General features: G+C 42.6%; 2 protein-coding genes across 3 annotated transcripts in view; one reads left to right on the forward strand and one right to left on the reverse strand.

Moving 5' to 3' along the window:
* Positions 1-1,725: 1,725 nt before the first annotated feature.
* On the forward strand, positions 1,726-7,283 carry ADI1 (acireductone dioxygenase 1). Its single transcript, XM_005487228.4, has 4 exons — positions 1,726-1,955; positions 2,281-2,400; positions 3,924-4,103; positions 5,817-7,283. Exons 1-4 carry the CDS (start codon positions 1,836-1,838, stop codon positions 5,946-5,948), a joined length of 552 nt encoding a protein of 183 aa, XP_005487285.1. The 5' UTR covers positions 1,726-1,835; the 3' UTR covers positions 5,949-7,283.
* An 8,739-nt stretch (positions 7,284-16,022) lies between these two features.
* Positions 16,023-20,021, reverse strand: part of TRAPPC12 (trafficking protein particle complex subunit 12) — a 51,399-nt gene continuing 47,400 nt past the window's right edge. For both annotated transcript variants that reach the window (XM_005487227.3, XM_074538132.1), the window contains exons 10-12: positions 18,665-18,765; positions 17,806-17,893; positions 16,023-16,369 (exon numbers count right to left, since the gene is read on the reverse strand). In XM_005487227.3, coding sequence (XP_005487284.2) covers positions 16,127-16,369; positions 17,806-17,893; positions 18,665-18,765 — 432 coding nt within the window. In that variant the 3' untranslated portion in view covers positions 16,023-16,126. The remainder of the gene's footprint in view (positions 16,370-17,805; positions 17,894-18,664; positions 18,766-20,021) is intronic.

Raw genomic sequence — 20,021 nt, forward strand, 5'->3', positions numbered from 1 at the left:
TTTTTTTGTGCAGAGGTATTTATTGCATCCCAAAATAGCTGGGGCAGACTTTAGAGTTGGTTGATTTGGTAGGAGGTCACCTAACAGAGATGTCCATTTTCTATGCAAGTGTACAGGAAAAGCAAACAGGTTTGTTATGTTATCTCTGTCAGCTTTTCTGTATGGTACCTTTGCACCACTGAATAGTAGGATTTAAGGTAGGAGTCACTGAAATGTTTTTGGATTTGTTGATTTCTATGCAGATGGTTAGAGCTGCAAAAGTTTGTTACCTAATAGCTCTCATGAATTATCTTTCCTGAGGCAAAATGTGAAGGTTTCACATATTTAGTCACATGGTTGTAGGAGGAGGAGGAAACTGGCTATCCAGTAGTTAATAGGTCAGTGAGGATTTTTATTTTTTTCTCTCATTGAAAACTGCACATTGAAGCTCATCTAGGGGTAAAAGAGGGCACTGATTGGGCCCCCGCTGCTTCTTTGTATGTACACACACAATTATCTATTTATTTTAGAAGTTTGGCTGCAAAGAAAAGACCCATCACCCTGATCGGGTATCTAATAACTGGCCTATCTTACATATTATATTAAACAGGTAAATCCTGTTTATTGTATGGAAATTGGTTTTGTTTTGGGTTTTGTTGTTTGTTTTTTGTGGGGTTGTTTGTTTTTTTTTAAAGCAGGAGCTTTGGAAAACCTGTAAGATTGTAGTGGGTAAATCATAACTGTGTAATACTGAATTTAGCCCACTTGATTACCTGAATCTAATAGGTAGATTATAATAGAAAATCTAATAGGACCGAGTTTTATATCAATTTTGTATGAATGATTATTCTTCTGGAAATTCAGGACAGAAGAAAGGCAAGAGGAAGGTTACAAGATTAAGGTAGATTAAAGGATGGAAAACAACTAGTACTTCTCAAAAGGAGTTAACAGGGGCTTGAGGGCCTGCAGAGGATGACAGATCTCTGAGTCATCTTTTCAGAGAACTGCAACTTTAGGAGAATATTGGCATTTAGCAGCCACGATATTGTGCTGACTGTCTCAAAATGCCTACTTGTCCTCCATGTGCCTTAGCACAGCTTCTATAGAGTATCTGTTTGATAACCAGTAGTGCTTAAAAATAAATAATATACATTAAATGGATCTGGTACCTTTTTATGAGAATTGGAATAGTAGTGGTTGAGACACCTTGGTAAGTAAGAAACTTGTTACAAAAAATTCTAAGGAGGGATTGTTTCAGTTCTCTGGCCATTGTTATATTGTGCTTAGCTGGCTCTTGGTTTATTTGCCCTACAGGATCAGGTAGATGCAGAAGTGTGGAGGCTGGAGGGGACACAGCCCAGGGTGTCTTGTTCACTCCAGCTCAGGGAGGATGCTGAGCTTGTATCTTCATGGATGGAGACAACACAAGTTATCTCTGCAAGCATGTCTTACCACTTTCTTTATTTTTTGCCTAATTTATTTTTTTCCATATTGTGGGGTTGCAATGCCGGCCTTTTAAGCCGTAGCAGTAAGTTCCGTCAGAGCATTTACAGCGGAGGCCGACACGATTCAAACACTCCGGCCGTTCACTCGGGTTACCCCGGGGGCTGGTGCGGGTGTGAGCAGCCCCGAGCCCCGGCCTGTCTCTCGGGGACTCTCGGCTCTCAGCCTGGAGCTGTTCCCCCAAACGAAAGCTCCGCACCGCGTTCAGTGTGTTTGGAGCGGCCCATGGCGCCCATGCACTGCTCTGTCCCAGGCCGCGGGGCGGGCCCGTCCCGCTCGCTGCCGGGCCTGGAGCCGCGCCGGGGCGGGACGCGCTGGCAGCCCGGCCCGGCCCCGCGAACACTGGCGGCGCGATGGTGGAGGCCTGGTACATGGACGAGTCCCAGGAGGACCAGCGGGCGCCGCACCGGCAGCGGCCCAACCGCGCCGTCAGCTTGGAGCAGCTGCGCCGCCTCGGCGTGGTGTACCGCAGGGTACGGCGGGGGGTGCTGAGGGCATGGCGGCGGTGATACCGCAGGGTATGGCGGGGTTGGTACCGCGGGGTGCGCCGGGGAGCCGCGGGCCGGGCTGAGCCGCGCGGGGAGCGCCTGGCCGGGCCGAGCTGGGCCGCCCGCATAGGGGAGGCAGCGGGGGCCGGGTGCCGGCACTCCGTGTCCTTGTGGCCGCTCCCCCTGCAGCGGCCGAGCCGCCCCGGCACTGCCTGCACCTCGGGATTCCCACGAGTGCCTGAGTTCCGCCTTCAGCAATGGCGTCTGAACGCCTTTTTAAATCTTTTTCCTCCTGTGCCTGTTCTTTTAGTTGGATGCTGATAACTATGAGACTGATCCATGCTTGAAAGAGATTCGGAGAGCAGAAAATTATTCTTGGATGGATATAGTGACCATACATAAAGACAAGCTTCCAAATTATGAGGAAAAGGTACGCGAAACTTGGCCCTCAGTGCGGGTTCCCGCGCCGGCCAGCGTGTGACACCTGCACAGCGCAGCGGGACACGGGGATGAGGCTTCCACGTCTAAAATACATCCTGTACCGAAGTCCTGAACATTAAAAAAGAACCTTTGATATCATTTTAAAGATAGTAGAGGTCTTTTGCTTCTGTACATTGCCTTCAAAGGTTTTGAGGATCATTTCCATCATTGTCATTTCAAAACTAAGATTCCTACCAGGAGAGTTCTGCCAATGCTGACCTGTCCTCAGAGAGCCTCTCTGCGATGAAGGCAAGTGGCTGCCAGCTGGGCCTGGGCTTTGAAGGCTTTTACATCCTAATGGCTGCTTGCATAATGTATCTTTTTTAAGTGAGTGTTAACCCCATGGAATTGTTCCTTGTACAAGAACATTTTTTACCTTGGGGAACTCGTACCGTGACAATTTCATAGCAGTTCAACACTGTTCAGGTGAGCCTCCTACAAGGAGCTTTCTCATCCCAGCCTCCAGGTGCTGCTGGCTTGCTGCTCTGACTTGAGGACAGCAACCCAACGACACTTTAATACTTTTATTAAATTTCCATTTACCAGTTTGTTTTAAGCCCATTGTATTCTAGTGGTTTTGTTTTGGTGAGAAGGTGAAATAGGTAGTAACTCATTAGGTAGGCTCTATCTGACAGAAAGATGGGCCATTCTTTACAAGACCTAGGGACTTCTGCTCATCCTGCTGTGCTGGATCACTTCTGGCTCAAGGACATCTGCAGAAGTGTGTGGCTAAATATCATCCAAACCTGAGCAGTGGTGATGGTACCTGGTATTGCTCTGCTCACTGTGCACTAAACCTCCCAGGCCTCCGTTAATTGAACTTTTAAAATGTGCTTTGTATTCTGTGCTTGTATGAAGAATTCAGCATTCCATAAAAAAGAGAATGTTGCTTTCACTGTCTTGGACAAGAGAGCCTGGAGCTGGGTCTCACTGTGTGTGGGCAGGCATGACACACTGTTTACATCAGATTGCTGTAGATGGGCTGTGTTTGGCAGTGACTGCATTTTCACAGACAGTAGTAGTACCCGTGCAGCTAATTCAGCTCTACATAAGTGTAAAAGAGAGGGGATAATCTGTGGCTTTGTTTGGTGCTGTGTGTTGGGGGAAAAAAAGCACAAAATGATCGAACTGAGCAAGCACAAGGACCAAATCCTGCAGTGTGAAGTTTTACCCATCTCTCTTTCAAACAGGTGTAAGCATCACTGTTACTCAGAGAATGGTTATGTACAGCTAGAGCTGCTGTTTCTTGTCAGAGGAGTCCATGCCCTCCAAAGGGAATGCAGAAGCCTGCTTAGATGTGTCTGGAGACAGAGGCTGGCTGGCTGGCTTGGCCATCTTACCCATGTTGGTCTCCTCTGTTAGTTAAAACACAGTTACCCTTTGAAAGCCTTTCTCAGCTTCTCTCTGTTTCTGCCAATTTTCTTTGCAGTTTTCCTATGTTCAGTAGTTTTCCAAAATATTTGCTGTTCCTAGATAAAAACATTTTATGAAGAACATTTACACCTCGATGATGAAATTCGCTACATCCTGGAGGGATCTGGCTATTTTGATGTTCGAGACAAGGATGACAAATGGATTCGGATTTCCATGGAGAAAGGAGACATGATAACCCTCCCTGCTGGCATATACCACCGATTTACACTGGATGAGAACGTATGTTGTTGTAGATTACCATAAATTTTGATGACAAATCCATGTGAATGTCTATCACATTAGTAACTACATGCCCTGAGACTTGAGGTTCATTAGCAAAACATATTAAATATGAAGGAGGAGGATGAAAAATAATAAATAATTCACAGTATCTGAACCTTTCATCTCCAGGTCACAAATTCAGCCTCTCCTCCTCAGCTGTGACTGTAACTCATTGCCACGTGATATCTGTGGCATATCAAGCCTAGGGCTGTCCTTCCCACAGTTGTCCCAGCTGTCTGTTGAGGTGGAGAAGGTGTGGATGGATCATTCTGTATTGCCTTGTTGTGTATTTTTGTGGGGACAGAAGAACATGTCTGTGTCCAGCAGTGGCATCTTTCACCTTTGGGGAAAGAAGGATTTAAGGGTCCAGAGCCACTACTTGCAACTACTGTATGCTAAGCTGGATGCTGGCTTCACAAGTGGTGGCCTCCTTTGGAAAGATATTTTTGTCAGTGGGAGTGTGAGATTGGCACTTACAGTTCTGGTCTGTGTTTCTCTTCTTGTGGGCTCTTACAGAGGTGTTTGTAACCTCAGCATGACCCCTGAAAAATGGGGAAACGTGTTGTCTCCTGTGTGGTGAAGCTGCGTTTCTGCTGAAGGGAATGGTTCTGTTTTGAATCAGCTGTCCAGAGAGCCGTGTTCATACATGTGAAAAAGAGAGATGCTGCTTTAGTGAAAAACCCAACTTTTCCCATCTGCTTCTTGAGATCCACAGCAAATAAACTACATTTACTATTCTCAGGCTTTTTCTTTACATAAACAAACTGTCAGGGGTTATGGTTGAGTCCCCAAGAAGTCTTAAGTTTTCACTTCAGGAGCTTTAGTCCAGAAGTCCTGACTTCAAAGTAAAATCTTTAGGTGCTTCTAGACCCTGGCATTTTGCAGCTAAGTTCTTTTGGTACCTAGCTTTATCCTTACCATTTCTGAACCTGGGTGTAAAATAATCATCTGTTTGTGTTTTACAGAATAGGTAGGGTCTAAATAGTACTTCTGCATAGTAGGCAGAAGAGGAGAGTTCCCCATCACCCCATGGTTGGAGCAGTTCTGCAGGATGTGAAATCCCATTTTCTGCTGCCACAGTTGTACCTTGCACCATGCATATTTTTTCTTAGCTGGTGTTAGCTGGCTGTTGCTTTTCCTTTTGGAATCTGGAGACTTTTCACTTCCTGTAACCTTTATTTTTTGGGTAGCTTATGCACTTCCCATTCAGTTTTTATGGCTGTGACTGTGATGCTTCTGGTATTCCCCAAAAGCATTATGTAGACATCATGGGTACCTGGGTTCTGCTGTTTAACTAAGCAAATAGGATTTAAATGCTGCACTGCTGATTATTGTGGATCCAGTGCAAAAAGTTTACATAAGACAGGATGGTTTTGGTTTCTTTGACACGGGGAGAAGTATTGATTCTGCCTGAGCTGGAGGTACAGATCATGACACAATGTGTCACTGCATAGGGGCCACAGTCTTCCACTGCAGGCACTGGGAGCAGGAACAGCAGTATAATGCTGTTTAATTTGTAAAAAATTAGTAAAATTTTCTGGAATGTGTGAAGCTTTCAGTCCATCATGAAATAATTTCAAAAATTTCTGCAGAAGTGAAACCTTAACTTTGGAATACAGATCCCTTGAAAAGGAGCTCTTAAATGACTTGTCACTCCTTGTTCTGTGGCAGAATTACGTGAAGGCAATGAGGCTGTTTGTTGGAGAGCCCGTCTGGACTGCGTACAACAGGCCAGCTGACGATTTCCCTGCCCGGAAACAGTACATGGAGTTTTTGGCTCAAGAAGCTCATAATGGTGTCTGAGACCTGGCAGTGGCAACATCCTGAAGCCCCATCAGAATAAATGTGCCTTGCTGCTTTTCACTGATTAAACTTGCATTTATATGGGAAATTGGAATCACAGAATCATAGAAAAATTTAGATTGAAAGGCCATTTGGAGATCATTTAGTCCAACCCCGTGAATCACTATACCAGTTTTAAATCTAGACCATGTTGCTCAAGATGTTTGGAAACCTCTGGTGATGGAGGTCACACAGGCTGTCTGGGACCTGGCTCCAGCACCTAGCTGCTCCCATGGCCAAGAATTTGTTCTTCTTGGCCAACTCCCTGGTTGCAGTTTGGAGTTGTTATCTATTGCCCTTTCACTGCATGTCTGAGGAGAGTCTGGCTCTGCCTTCTTTACAGTCCGTGCTGTAGAAGAAGCTGTAGTTGGGTCTCCTCTGAGCCTTCTCCTCTCCAGGCTGCACAGACCAGTGCCCTTGGCTGGGCTCCCTTCTGCTAAGTAAGATGTTCGTCATGTTTTGCCCCAGTTCTGGTGACTGAGGGATGTCACTTTTAACCACCTGATAGTTTAGTTTGAACCACAGACTGTTTTGAGCCCAGTGGACCCAAGTTCTTTATCCACCCAGTAGTTTGTACCCTCAGTCAGGCTGCAAGGCTGCTGTGGGACACACTAGTGAAATCCTTGCTGGAGTCAAGGGGAATGGCACCTGTGGTGTCCCCTTTGCTGCAGAGCCATTGCTCCTGGGAGTTGGCATCAATCAGAATGTGCCCTTGGTGAATTGGCATTGACTGGTTGCTCCTCATCACCTCCTCATCCCGGTATTTCTTGTGCCTGGAACACCTTCCATAATGGCATGTTCTGTAACATTCCTGGGGACTGAAGCAGGGCTGAGCAGCCTGCAGTTCCCCAGATGTTCTTTCGTGCCTTTTTGAAGGTGGCAGTATTATTTGCCTTTTTCTCCTCTAAAAGGTTTTCCTGATCTCTGTGACCTTTCAAAGATGCCAGCAGCCTTGCAGTGACATTAGTCGCATTTACAGTTGCTCAGGAATCCATTTTCTAACCTTTTTTTTTCCTTGGTATTTCTGGCAGGTAGAATTGTGAGAGGTGGGCTATATTAATATTCATTTTGCTCAGAATCCATGCTAATGAACTACGTAGGATTCTGGTTTTAATTAAAGAAAAGAAAGTCTCCTTCATTCTTGTCTAAAAATGTTCATAAGATAAATTTGCATAATTGGCATTTTAGTATGCAGCTTTCCAAGTTCTGCCCTGGTACATAAAACTGTGGTTTTCTCAGTAAAATGTAGCAAATTTGTTCTTGTGAGTTATTAATAAAATTACTTTGATCTAGGTATGTTGATTTTTTATTGGTTTGTTGTTTTTTTTTATTCTTTGTGCTGACATTTAGGACCCATTGAACAACAGTGTTACTATAATTATTAATCAGCTTTTATTCCTTGTGCTGGCATTGAGTTCTGTAACATGGGACAAATCACTCATTGTGCCTCAGTTTCTTGAGCTGTGAGAGGGAGAAGAGTAGGCTTAGGCACACTAGGCTGGTTTTCAGTAAATGCCTTGTGCTTCCACAGGACATGGATCTCCCCAGCAGTGGGCACTGGAGCGTTTTACTCTTCTCAGTGATGAATTATGTCAGCTGAGTAGATGTACTGCTTGCTCCAGCTCTCAGTGGATGATGAGCTGACTGCAGCCTGTGTGCTGATTTCAGCCAGATATAGTACATGCTCCTGCCTTGCAGTCTCCTTAATAAACAATTCTAGAAGGAGGTTGAAATGGCCTTACCTGGGTCTTCCTAATGTAGCAGATGATGAATAATTGAATTTTCCCACTGTTCTTTCCTATGTGTGTGTACACAGCCCTTTAGTAGGTAACAGCATTTTTCTCACTTTGTAGCAGCATTACTGTTAACTGTTTCTGGGTGTTTTATTTCTTCAAATGTTTCTGGAAGTGAAGTTGCAATTTTGAAGTGAAATTGTACTAAACTTAAAGGTTCGAAAGGATGAAGAAAAAAATCGTGTTTCCTGGGCTTTGGGTTGCAAGCTAGAGAGATGTGGGGACACAGGTGACCCTTCAGTCTGCCAGTGTGGGCTCAGTTTATGGGAGGGGTGCAGGAACAACCCACGCTTGCAAAACTGAAACTCATCCAGCTCTCCATGCAGCTGAGACTGGCTTTTGTGCTGTGGTCCATAAGCCTGTCTGAAAATCAGTGTTAGGAGCAAATAGGAAGTTTAGCTATAGTCAGACACACATGGGGAGGCTGTGCTGTGACATGTGCCTTATTGGCTTTGGATTTGTGTGCCACTTGTCTGAAGGGAGGTCTGGAATGTCCTCTTGTACAGCACACTGGGGCTTCCTGCTCCCAGAACAAACTTTGGAGATTTTTCAAGGTACAGCTACAGGAATAAATGACAGCTATTGCCTGCAGCAGATTTTATTCCTTTGATTTATATGCCACAGAAAATTGAGTTTTTGAATGTAAAGTAAAATGACTGCTTTCTCCTGGTGCTGGTAGCAGTCCCCGGTATCCCATCGAATTCATCCCCTTTCTAAGCTTTTGTTGCCTTTTTTTTACATCAGGAGCCAAGGTGAGACTGTTCATTCCTCCCATGGGCCTTTCTGTTTTGATCTCTCTGTGCAAAAGGAGAGGCGGGGCGGCAGCACAGGCCCTCAGAAACCCCCACTTGCAGAGCTGGCAGCCCCAACAGGCTGGGGGAGCGACCAGGAAGAGAGAGCAGGTCGTGCATCCTCCTCACGAGAGATTTACAGTCGGGAGCAGCGGTGAGGGATGGACAGTAAAGCAGCTGCCCGCAGCAATTGCTTTCAGCAGCTCGCTGATGTAGGATGTGACCTGGGGAGCAGGACTGAGCCACCTTGTTTTGTTGCCTCTCTGGAGGAATATATACACCCAGCAGAGCTCCCATCTCCTGGCTGTCAAAATAACACACAATCGCCCCACTGGAGATCGTGCATCATTTTCATAGCACAATGCATTCTGCTGCTGAGAGGTGGCAGGGGCTGTGGGGGTCTGACTGTCAACACTTTGGAGTCCGTGTCCTTTACTGCTATAGGTGTCTTTGAAAGGGTGAAAGCTTTGCACTCTGAAAGTGGTTTTTGTCAGCCAGGGAAAAAGCAATTTGGGGCTGGAATAAAGATTCCACACCTGCAAAGAGGTTACGTGGGAAATTACAGAGGGAGGAAACAGCTGGGCAGAAAAAAATGTTAATAGAAAACATTCCAGAAAGCAGAGAGATGGGAAGGACAATATACCATTCCTTCAGATGAAAGATGCAGTTTCTTTTAGTTATATTTATTTGTGGGTTTTGTTGTTTTTTTTCTTTCTTGCCACTGCCCACCCCTACCCACTACCCCCTCCCTCCACCCCCAAAAATGCAAAGTTAAATTGATTTTTGGTCCAAAAACATGGTTCTGTTTTACCACAGCCAGTGGAATACCTTGGTATATTGATGTAGTATGAAAATTCATGGAAGTAGTTTCAGCAACATCATATTGGCAGCATTAACTCGAGCACGGGAAATATTTCAGCTCCTTCAGAATTAGAGGTTAAAAACATAGGATCAATGGTACTGAATTGAGATGTTTAAAGATAGCTTTTTTGGTACTTATGTATTATTTTCTGGTTTAATCCAAACTTTCCCAAAGTGGCATATACCCCATTTTCTCATTAACATCTTGAGAGAGCTTTTCTCAGGAGACTCAGTGCAAACTGTGGATGGACAGTAGGATTTTTAATAATTTAGGTGGGCAAACTGGTGTCTGTGCTCCCTTGTTATATGTCCTGGAGCAAGTGTCTGTGGCTGGATTTTTTTAATGAAAAGACATTTCAGGGCCAGTTGGTAGTTAAATAGTAACATTGATTTGGGGGGGTCTAAAAATAGGTGAGGGGCAGTGCTGCAGGCGGTGAGTGTCTGGCCCTGGGCTGCCTGAGGGCAGGGGCTGTGCCTGCAGCTGTGGGAGCTCTGCCTGCCTGTCCTGGCTGCTCGACCTGACAAGTATCAATGTTCTTGTACTCAGAGCACCGGGTCCTGCTGGCAGAACAGGCACCTCCTGCCCGGTTTCTGGTTCCAGGACTTCACTTGAACTAGGAACTTAGGAGAAGGGACAGTTTCCTGACAAAGGCAGTCATTTAATGTCAGCTGGCAAACACCAGCACACATAAGGCGGAGATGCAAGCTGAGCACTGCTTTGAAGAATATTTCTTTGTAGCCAAATTGTGGATTTAGATATTTGGCCAAGCTGTAGTAGACCTGACTTGTTCTGTGCTTGAAAATGACATCATTTGTTTGGGAGTCTTTCCTGGGAAAATGGTAGAAATTTCTCAGATTCCTTCCCTCCCCCCCAAATAGGGGAGGAAGTCTGAGAATAGGGTCACTGACAGTTGTCTTCTATTTCCTGAAGCCAAATAAACATATCAGCTCATTGGGGGTGTGAATTGGTGTTACAATTTAAATATTCCTGGCTCAAAGAGGCAGATTTCATCTGATTTACTGCACTCATTGTGATTTTACAGCTTGATTCCCAAAACATTTTGTGTGGTTGCAAAAAGGTAATACTCTGCTATGCCTGCAGTTTGAAAAACCTATTTTTGTGCAACTGAGTCACTAGCTCTCATTATTTATTAACTGTATAAGTACCCAGATAAGGCAAAGAAGAAAAATTTCACAAAACCAAATTGCTTGGGGAAAGATTCAACAGTTGAAGGACTGTGAATCTCTTTCAATTCTGGCCTCCCCTGCTGCAGTTCTCTCTGGGATACCTGCATTAATTTTGTTTAATTCTCTATGCTGCTTCTCAGAGTACCTAATTAAAAACTGTTGTGCCTGTCAATATTAGCTGGTGGAAAATTGGGCTGGGTATGCTCTGTGATTGCCTTTTGTCACAGACACAGCCCAGAGCAGCCAAGCTGAGCTCTGGGCTCTGGTTTCCCCTATGATCACAGGCATTTGAGCTGGGAGAATTTGATTTGGGTCTGCCCTCAGGCTTATTTTTTTTTCCCAAATGATTCAGGCAACTTAAAGCTGACCTGCTGTTCATGGGAAGCAGGTGAGCTGTCCTTGGTGATGCTGTAACAAACCAAAGTGGTGGCTGGGTTTTGCACAGGCTGCTGCCCCAGCCTTGGGTGGGGCTCAGTCCTGCTGCCTGCCACTGGAGTGTGTCCCGGAATTTGATAATTTGATGTACTTGCTCACACATTGTATTGAAAATAGAGTGTTTTGGGTTTTTTTTTTTTTGCGGGGAGGGATTGTTGTGGGATTTTTCCTTCTAATTAACAGCTCTAGTTCTGCATCTCTTAACTTCAGTTTTTTCAATTTAGTACTGACAGTCTTGCCAGTTTTTCAAGCCAAAGAGGAACCTTCTCCCCCCTTCCATCCTTGCCTCAAAAAAGTGATATCCAATTTTTTCCCCTCTTTGTGGGAAAATTATAAGCCATTATTGCTGCCTTTTGGGTGGATTCATTTTAATGACTCTCATACATAATAAACATCTGCAGATGACTGCCCAAATCTAGGACAGAAAACTATATGTCGATCCAGAACAGCTTGGAAAGGCAGCACCTAGGTCCTCCTCCCCATCCACACCTTTCTCTTCCTAAGAGCAGGCTTGTGACCATCTCTGACACCTCTTGAAGATCAGAATCTCTAAATTTGTAATCCCCAGACTGGCTGGGAGAACTAAGAAATCAGCTTTCTGCTACCATATCCTGAAGGTTAGTGCTGGTGGGGCTTGTTTGCATTCAGCACTATAGAACTGCTGTACAAATGCCAGAAACTCTGCGCAGGTTCCTGCATTGTAAGGTGGCTCACTGGTAAGATAATTCCTTCCTCAATGTTTAATTAAGTGGGTGGAAAGCCAGATGGAAGAAGTGGATGGCATCTTCCTTTGAACTCTGATAGGTGGGAGCTACTGGATAAACTCACTTTACATCTTTAATTTCCGTGGCCCCTGTTCATGACAAAAGCATTATAGGTTGCTACCTCAGCAACCTCAGAGAAGTTGACCCTGCCTGCTGTGGTTCTGCCTGTCTGAAATACATTTACATCTGTACTTGCTGCTTCAGTCCCATTTTGCCAATATTGCTTGGTTTCAAGTTGAAGCAGTGAGGGAATGTTCTCACTGCAGCTGCTGATGGCAGTGCCACACATCCTGCACTCCCCTTTCAGACAGCTCCAGCACATGTGGTTGATTAAGCACATCAGCTGACATACAAATGAGAGAGACAAACTTAGCTGTGCATAAAGATCCTGCATAAAGATAAGCATAAATACCCTGCTTATCCCCCACTCTGACTGGATTTGTGAAACACCTGCAGCAAAGGCTTCACAGAGGAGCTGTCTGTGTACCTCTTATTAGGCCTATAGTGCAGAAAACCCAGCAGCCTACCCAGGCAGCGTGGTAATTCCCAGCACATCCTTGTGTTGACAGCCTCAGGAGGAAGATGTATCTGGAGAGGATGTTAGCTGGCTGGGTGAGTTCTTCCACCAGGTCAGTGAGCTCATCTAGATTGTGCCGAGCACTCCTGCTGACATGAAGGACAGGGTAGGTGAAGGAATGACCATCCTTTCCAGTACACTGGCTGAAGTCCATTGTGGAGTTTCAGGCATGTCTGCACATGTCTGCCTTTGGGAACACCTAATGTGTCCAATCTGAAAACTGAGGCACCAGGAAAATGTCAGTGACCAGCTGGTGAGGGGATGCCATTATCACCTGAACTGCAGTTGGGTATTAGAAATGCCAGAGAGATGCTCAAGTTCTTTTGAGGATCAGAGTCTCTGTGCATAATGCAATTATCTGGATGTCTGAAGTACACCTCTTCTCCTCTTTTAATAAAAGTGGGAATTTAAATGCAAAACTTCTGTTAAGGCACATTAAGCTTTAAGATTTGAATGCAACAATCAGGGCATTCAGGCTCTGCTTTCCACAGCTTTTCTCACTTAACCAGATGACATATGCATGCTGTGTTTTAGAACTGAGCTCTGCCCTCATTTACACCAGGAACCCTCATTAAATTCAGCTGAATTCATTGAATTTAACAGGATTGCCTGGTGTAATTAATGTTTTGAGGACAAAGTTTGTCCTTAGCTTTAATGTTCTAACATCATATAGAGCACTCAGATGTGTAACGGGCAGAATTTAGGGAAGTGAAACACTTGTATGTATGTTACATCCAAACCATAAAGTGACATTGAGTCTTACCTGCATTTCATAAACAGTTAACAATTTGCATACATCCAGCAGTGATAATATGCCTCTGCATTTAAATTTTAATTATTCTGCAAGTCTACCAGGATGTCACTTGTTTAATGGCTGGCTGAGCTTAGAGGTCACCCAGTCCAAGTCTCCTCTAATGGCATTTTTATCTGAGCAAAAGCTTTGACTAATAACAACACAGCAAACATGCTGAAGTGAGACCTATGTAGTAATACACATGAATTAAAATGTAGAGAAATTTGGAAAATGGGATTTTGTTTTCAGAGTGTTTCTTTTATAATGGTTATTGGACTCTGACTAGGATAGTAACTTTTTATTCTCTGACAATCAGAATACAGACTGTCATTTACACGTGCAGTGTCAGGCATTAGGGAACCAAAAAGGAAGCTTTTTACTTAGTTGTAAAGAGGCAAGTGGCTCCAGCATGCTGGATGATGATGGATCATGCTACTTTCACTTAGCATTGGAACAGACAAATGACACTTTCTGAAAGCAAGACAACAGTACAGCAATGCAATATGACACTACAGCTAAACGTATGTGAATCTCTTTTATATTATTTTACATATTACTGTAAAAAATGTAATAGCTTGTGTTGAAAAGGACCTTTGAAGCTCATCTAGTTCAACCCTCTCCAAGGGCACAGACACCTTCCACTAGAACAGACTGCTTAAAACCCATCCAGCCTTTGTCTTGAATGCATCCAAGGATGGGGAGCCTCTCTGGGCAAACTATTCCAGTGCCACACCAAGAAGAATAATATTTTCCTTATGTCCAAGCTAAACCTACCCTCTTTTAGTTTATAACTGTTGCTCCTTGTCCTACCTCTACATGTCCTGGTAAGTTGTTTAGTGCTGTCAGCATCTTTGGGTACAAGGCTGTCACATACCAGGAGTTCCCCTTTTATCTCCAAAGAAACTCCATGCCCAAGAAAAGGAACCTATGCTGGGGAAAACATACTACTAGAATAGAAAAATGAGTACAGGGAGTACCTGATCAGATTAACAGCTGTAACAAAATGAAAACAACAGTGATTTCAACTCACTTATCAGTGTAAACTGAGAATCTGTCCAATTACTGTTAAGCCTTGTCTAAAATCCTAGCAGAAATTAAGACAAATGTAAAACCTCATAAAGAATAATGCAATATAACTACTTTTAATTTACTATTTTAATACTCACTTAAATTATGCAAATGGTGTTTAAGCCCAGCTAAAGCAGGTGGTGCTGAATATTTAATTTTTGAGTTTAGTATTGGTACCTTAGGACAAGTCTACCCAGGTGCTGCACAAGTTTAATTCAGATCCAGCTGTTCAACCTAGAGGCCAAGTCAGAAACAGAAATACCAACTGCTTTCATTTTTTTAGTTGATTAGTACACAACTAGCTGTTGTTTCAGGTACAAGTATGGCCTGTCAAACAGAAATACACTGTAAAAATGGAGCAATTTCAGTTTCTGCATAAGCTGGAGGCTTGTATCTTTTCAGGTGACCAGCGACTTTGGAGCATCCTTATGTCTGCATGTCTAGACTGCAGAAGTTTTCAAACAAACTGACTTTTGAAGGCAACTGTTTGGCCCCTGTACAGTATCTCCAGATGGACAAGCATAAAAATGAGTTATTGGTTACTTAAAAATACAGGTGGGGGTATTTAAAGGGAGTGAGAATTAATTGATGGATATGGTATTAAAAAATCTAACACACTTATGGAATTGTCCCATGGCAGTGATTTGTGACAAGAAACTAGTCCAATTGCTAAGCATTAAATCTCAGAACAATAAAACCCTCCTATGAACAGATGCATATATTGTGTTCATGTATGAGTGGGAGTATCTGCACTGAATCTTTATGATACAGCTGAAGGGAGAAATGTGGGCAGAGATGTGAAGTACACTGGTATCACAGTGGTACTGTGATTCAAAAAATCTGTGTTCTGAGGGATGCCAAAATCAGTATATGCTGATACTGTTCCATTACTAGTAACTGCCTTGTGTCCTGAACCCCATTTGCTTCCACTCTGTGTGGCCTAACTTTTAGATACCTCTGCCTCAGGCTCTGCATCATTTTCCCTGGGAAATACTTCATGCTCAGTGTTTTTCGCCTTATAATGGGAGAGGAGAGGAACTGAACTGAAATCCATTGTGTTTCCACTCCACCTGGCACTGCTCCTTTCTCTACCCAGCAGAATGCCACAGTGGAGCAGCTGTGCAGAATCCATGTGTTTTAATCTGAAAGACTGAAGAGTTACACAAACCCAAGGAAGTACAGGGAGACCATTTAGTCTAGTCCCTCATTCTGTGGGAAACAGATTCTGTGCAGGATTGTTGGACTCCCTCACACACTCTTGGACATGTCCCTGTGCTACTGGGACTTGGACAAGTTGGCCTCCAGCAGTTCCTCCCAACCTTAGCCATGCTGTGACTCTGGTGGTTATCAAGCAGCCTCCTCTGACAGCCACAGACACACTAAGGTGTAATATTCAGGAGTGTGTTGGGATCAAAATGAAGAGAGGTGTGTTCAGAATTTCCTTTCCATAATACACATACTGATATTCTGTCAGTAACTCCTAGCTGATGAAATAAGCTCATTGGCTACTCATTGACTACTGCAAAATTATCAAGAGAAAATAAGGTTAAATTTAGTTTTTCTCATAAAAGAATCTGAGTAGTTGATTATATATATATATATAATTATATGTATACACACATGTATATTGTAGTGCACTGTAATGAGGAGTAACTGGACAGAAACAGACCTGTAAGGATGAAAGGGATGAAGCTGGCTCTAAGTCAGCACAAAGTCTTTGCAATGACAGGCCTATTAGAGATGACAGGTTCTGTAGTAATGCCACTGAATATTCATAATTGAATAGATTTTATTTCACATTTACACATTAGCAAGAGTATATACAATTTAAAAAATCAGCCTTGCTGGAAAAACTTAGTTGGAAATGATCTATCCCAGCTTGAGACACTGAGTATTAAAGCTATCACCCTCTTTGACAGCCACAGCCTCTAAAAGTGCCTGCTTCTTCTGCATACTGCGAGAGGACTCCAGTTCATACATGGTGGTCAGGTTGAAGAGGACACTCTCGTGCAGGTAGTGCTGAGGGTCCTGCTGAACCATTCCTTCCAACTGCCGGAGGGAATCCTTCAGTTTCCCCAGGTACAGAAGACAAACAGCAGCATTGTTGTTAGCCTAGGGAAAAACATATTGTAAACAAATTGTGTGTTTATAAATACATACATATATATATATATATATATACATATATGTATATATATATATATGTATATATGTATATATGCACATTTACAAGTGATGAGAGAGAAGGAAAAGAAGAAGTCTAGTATCTGCAGTTACAACATATTTACTGCACGCTAAGAATTACTATTCTGCATGCGTGTGCAAAACTAAAATACATTTTCAATTGTACAACGCTATCCTTTTCTTTTAATTCTCAAATTTACCCTCTGCCAGTAGGACCTGCTGGTGTCTAAGAACTGAAACTCTAAAAGACAATTTAAAATGAAATATAAATAGTATAAGACATTAGTCTGAAAGCCAAGAGAAACAAATTTCAGAAACCACATGACCTTCTACATGCATTTTCATAGATTTTTTTTTTTAATAACTTCATTATATTTTCAGAAGTGTTTTTCTCTCTCTCTAGCTTACATGTCCACATAAGAAACAGGAAGATACTTTCTTATCACAAAGGCATCTACAGCTGACTTCAGGTTAATCCAGCAGATAGGGCAGTCTAAATATATATGAATGATCAAGTCAGGTTCCATTTTCCTTAACACACAAAATGGGTTTTATGAGTTACTGAAAGATTCCAACAGTACAAAGTGAAAACGTGTTATAACATGTTTGGCAGCAGAAACTTTCATATCTTCTAAAGCTGAAGATGAAGGAAGAACATGTCCTTTTAGAAAAAAGTATTTTTCTGTCCATTCAGAAAGGAAACCTTACTGATCTTGTGTGATTTAAAATACGCACTATTTTACAGCCTGCAAAATTATGCAATTCATGTGTTTAAACTCAGTCCCTTCAGTCGGTAGATGGCCTTGGAGCAGATTACTGGGGGTAAGCTGTCTGACTTCTCAGGAACACTTACATGACCATGCACTGAAAACTGCCAGGTGTAGGAAACCCAAAGGTAAATAAGCAGCTCTTTGATCTCAGCTTGTGACAGGAACCCAAGGCTCCGATATGCAACATGTGAAAAATGTCATGTTTAAAATTACAATATCCTTTCAATGTTATGTGAAATCAAGTTAATTTTATACATGTTGGCAGCTGCTGTTTCTTTTCCTGACATGCAAGTCTATGCTAAAAACAGTGAGTGCCAAAAAAAGTGCTTTTGCAAAGATCCCGTAAAAGAAGAGTGTCTTGGAATTTCTACATGCATGCCTAAGTATTCACGCCCTTCATACAGACTGGTTCTTAAATTCCCATCCCATTTTCCACGTTATCCTTATGTATACTGAAAACCTTTTGGCACACATGCCACATCCCATTTTTCTGTAAAGCTCTGAGCATACTCTGGGCACTAATTAAATCCATGCATGAAGTATTATGAGAATAATTTAGGTGTTCATTATATATGTAGCAATTTGAAGATTTACCACAGCATTTGATGAGTCGATCCTTAAAATTTCTGTGAAAAATCGATGAGCTTCTGCAAAATTATTCTGACCGAGGTGGAGAAATGCTCTAGAAAGTAAGTGACATATAAATGAGTTCTACTCATAAACCCAAGGTAATAATACATTTTAAAAAGAATGGACACCATTTTTTATTTTTCCTGTTACAGATGTGAGAGTTTCTGACATTTGTTCTTTACAGTGTGAAGGGGACACTGATTTACAGACAAATGGAATGACAACTTGGATCGCTCAGCTACATTTTCTGCTTACAAGAGCAACAGTCTTCATTGTGTTTTATTAATTTAAATGCAGATACTCTCTTCCCACAATTATTTCTCTTCATGAAATCAGCCATATAATTTTCAGGACACTTCTGAATAGTATCCTCTAAATATATTAAGCCAATGTGCTAACCATTGCAAAGTGAGTTCCCCATCACACAGCTCAATTTACTACAATGTATTCAAGCATCCTTTGAAGCTACCGGGTGGCACTTTCCTGGCAGATCTGATTGTAGGATAACTGCCCAAAATAACTTCTCCTCTCCTAACAGGTATTTATGCAAATATGTATTGAAAAAACATGGTGAAAATATGCAGTGCCTGAAAGAATGAAAAAAAATCAACTGAAAGATCCCAGTTTCAATGCAGGATGATACGACTGTACCAAGTTAGAGAGATCTCCCGAGTCTGTGTGCCGTTCAGTCTTACCTATGACAGATGAAGTCCCATAAAAGAGAGAAAGAGAACAGGATTGTCTCAAGGGTAGTTTAATTGTTACCGTGCATACTTTTAGAACTACATTTTAAGAAATTTTATTTAGCTATTAAATTACCTACCTGTTCATTAAAACCATAATTTGGCTCTGTAGTCCATCCAATTTGTGAGTCACTTTCTCAACATCTTGAAAATATTTTTCTGCAGTTTTTATGTCTCCAATCTAGACAGAAAAATCATAAGTGAGTTACCACAATAAGAAGAAAAGAGCTACATCCTGATTATATCTTATATCTATATATCTTATATCATATCTTTGATATGCAGCATATCAAAGTCCATTACCAAGCTCTTTACACCAAGGTGACTTGGTAACAGCTGTTACCAAGCAATGTATTTGAAGAGCCACGTTAAGGTCATGTAAAGCACACAAAAAGCATGTCCAGTTTGCCCACGGCAGTTTCTCAGCTGGGGCTGTGGAGCACTTGAGAACTGTAGGGCAGGGAGGCCCCATATCCTCATCTAGCTCTGTTGTTGTAACTAACTCCACAGTTCAAAACAGTAGCTGAAAATGAGAAAAGGTCAGAGTTACTTCCAATGAAATGGGCGTGATTCCACAGGAAGGGAAGACAGACACCAGTGGCCTCGTAGTTACCACAGGAGAACCCACACCTGGTTAACACACAGCCTCTGGGTCATAGCCAGGGGCCACACAATGACTTCAGTGCATCACGCCATATGTCAGAAAACAACTCCAGTACAATGGACCATTGAGGATATTGGCAAGATGGACCATTTGCAGATTAAAAAAACACCAAAGAGTGAGTTGAGCAGGATGAAGGAATGAGAGATTTGAAAACTGGTATAAAGAAGTACAGATCTGATAGGGGGTGGAATGGGGGAGGATTTCTAAAAAGGAAGGGGTATTTCACCTAAAGGTGTGTCACATACATTGCTCTTTGAGATGAAAAAAATACTTGAAGGAGGCCACTTATTTGAAAAATAAGTTACCAGCATGTTTTTCAGGCTGGAGAGATGGAAGAAGACAAAAATAAATCATCAAAAGGAGTAAAATTAAACTAGTTCAGAAGCATAAAGCCATGGAAACCAGGCAGTCCTCATGTGGGGAGATTCAAGGGGGCCCTCAAGAGACCACCCATTTTTTTAAGAACACTATGAAAAATGTTTGTGACAAATGTGCTAAAGTCTCATTAATGCTCTCAGATGGTGGATATTACAAACCTAAGACTTACTAGAAAACTTAATCCAGAATTCTTAAATTGCCCTAGCATCAGAAAATACCTCCAATCTTACTGCACTTTTTACCTCAGCTTTTTGTCTGCCCATAGTGGTAGGGAAAAATGTAGGACTCCTCTTTTTTTACAGTATTTTGCATACTTGAAAGTTTTTTATTCCCTTCTAGAATGAAAATCAATTTTCAGGCAAAGCAGTGTTTACCCTTTTCTCATAGATAACGCT

Source organism: Zonotrichia albicollis, chromosome 3 (assembly GCF_047830755.1).
Source record: "Zonotrichia albicollis isolate bZonAlb1 chromosome 3, bZonAlb1.hap1, whole genome shotgun sequence".
NCBI lineage: Eukaryota > Metazoa > Chordata > Aves > Passeriformes > Passerellidae > Zonotrichia > Zonotrichia albicollis.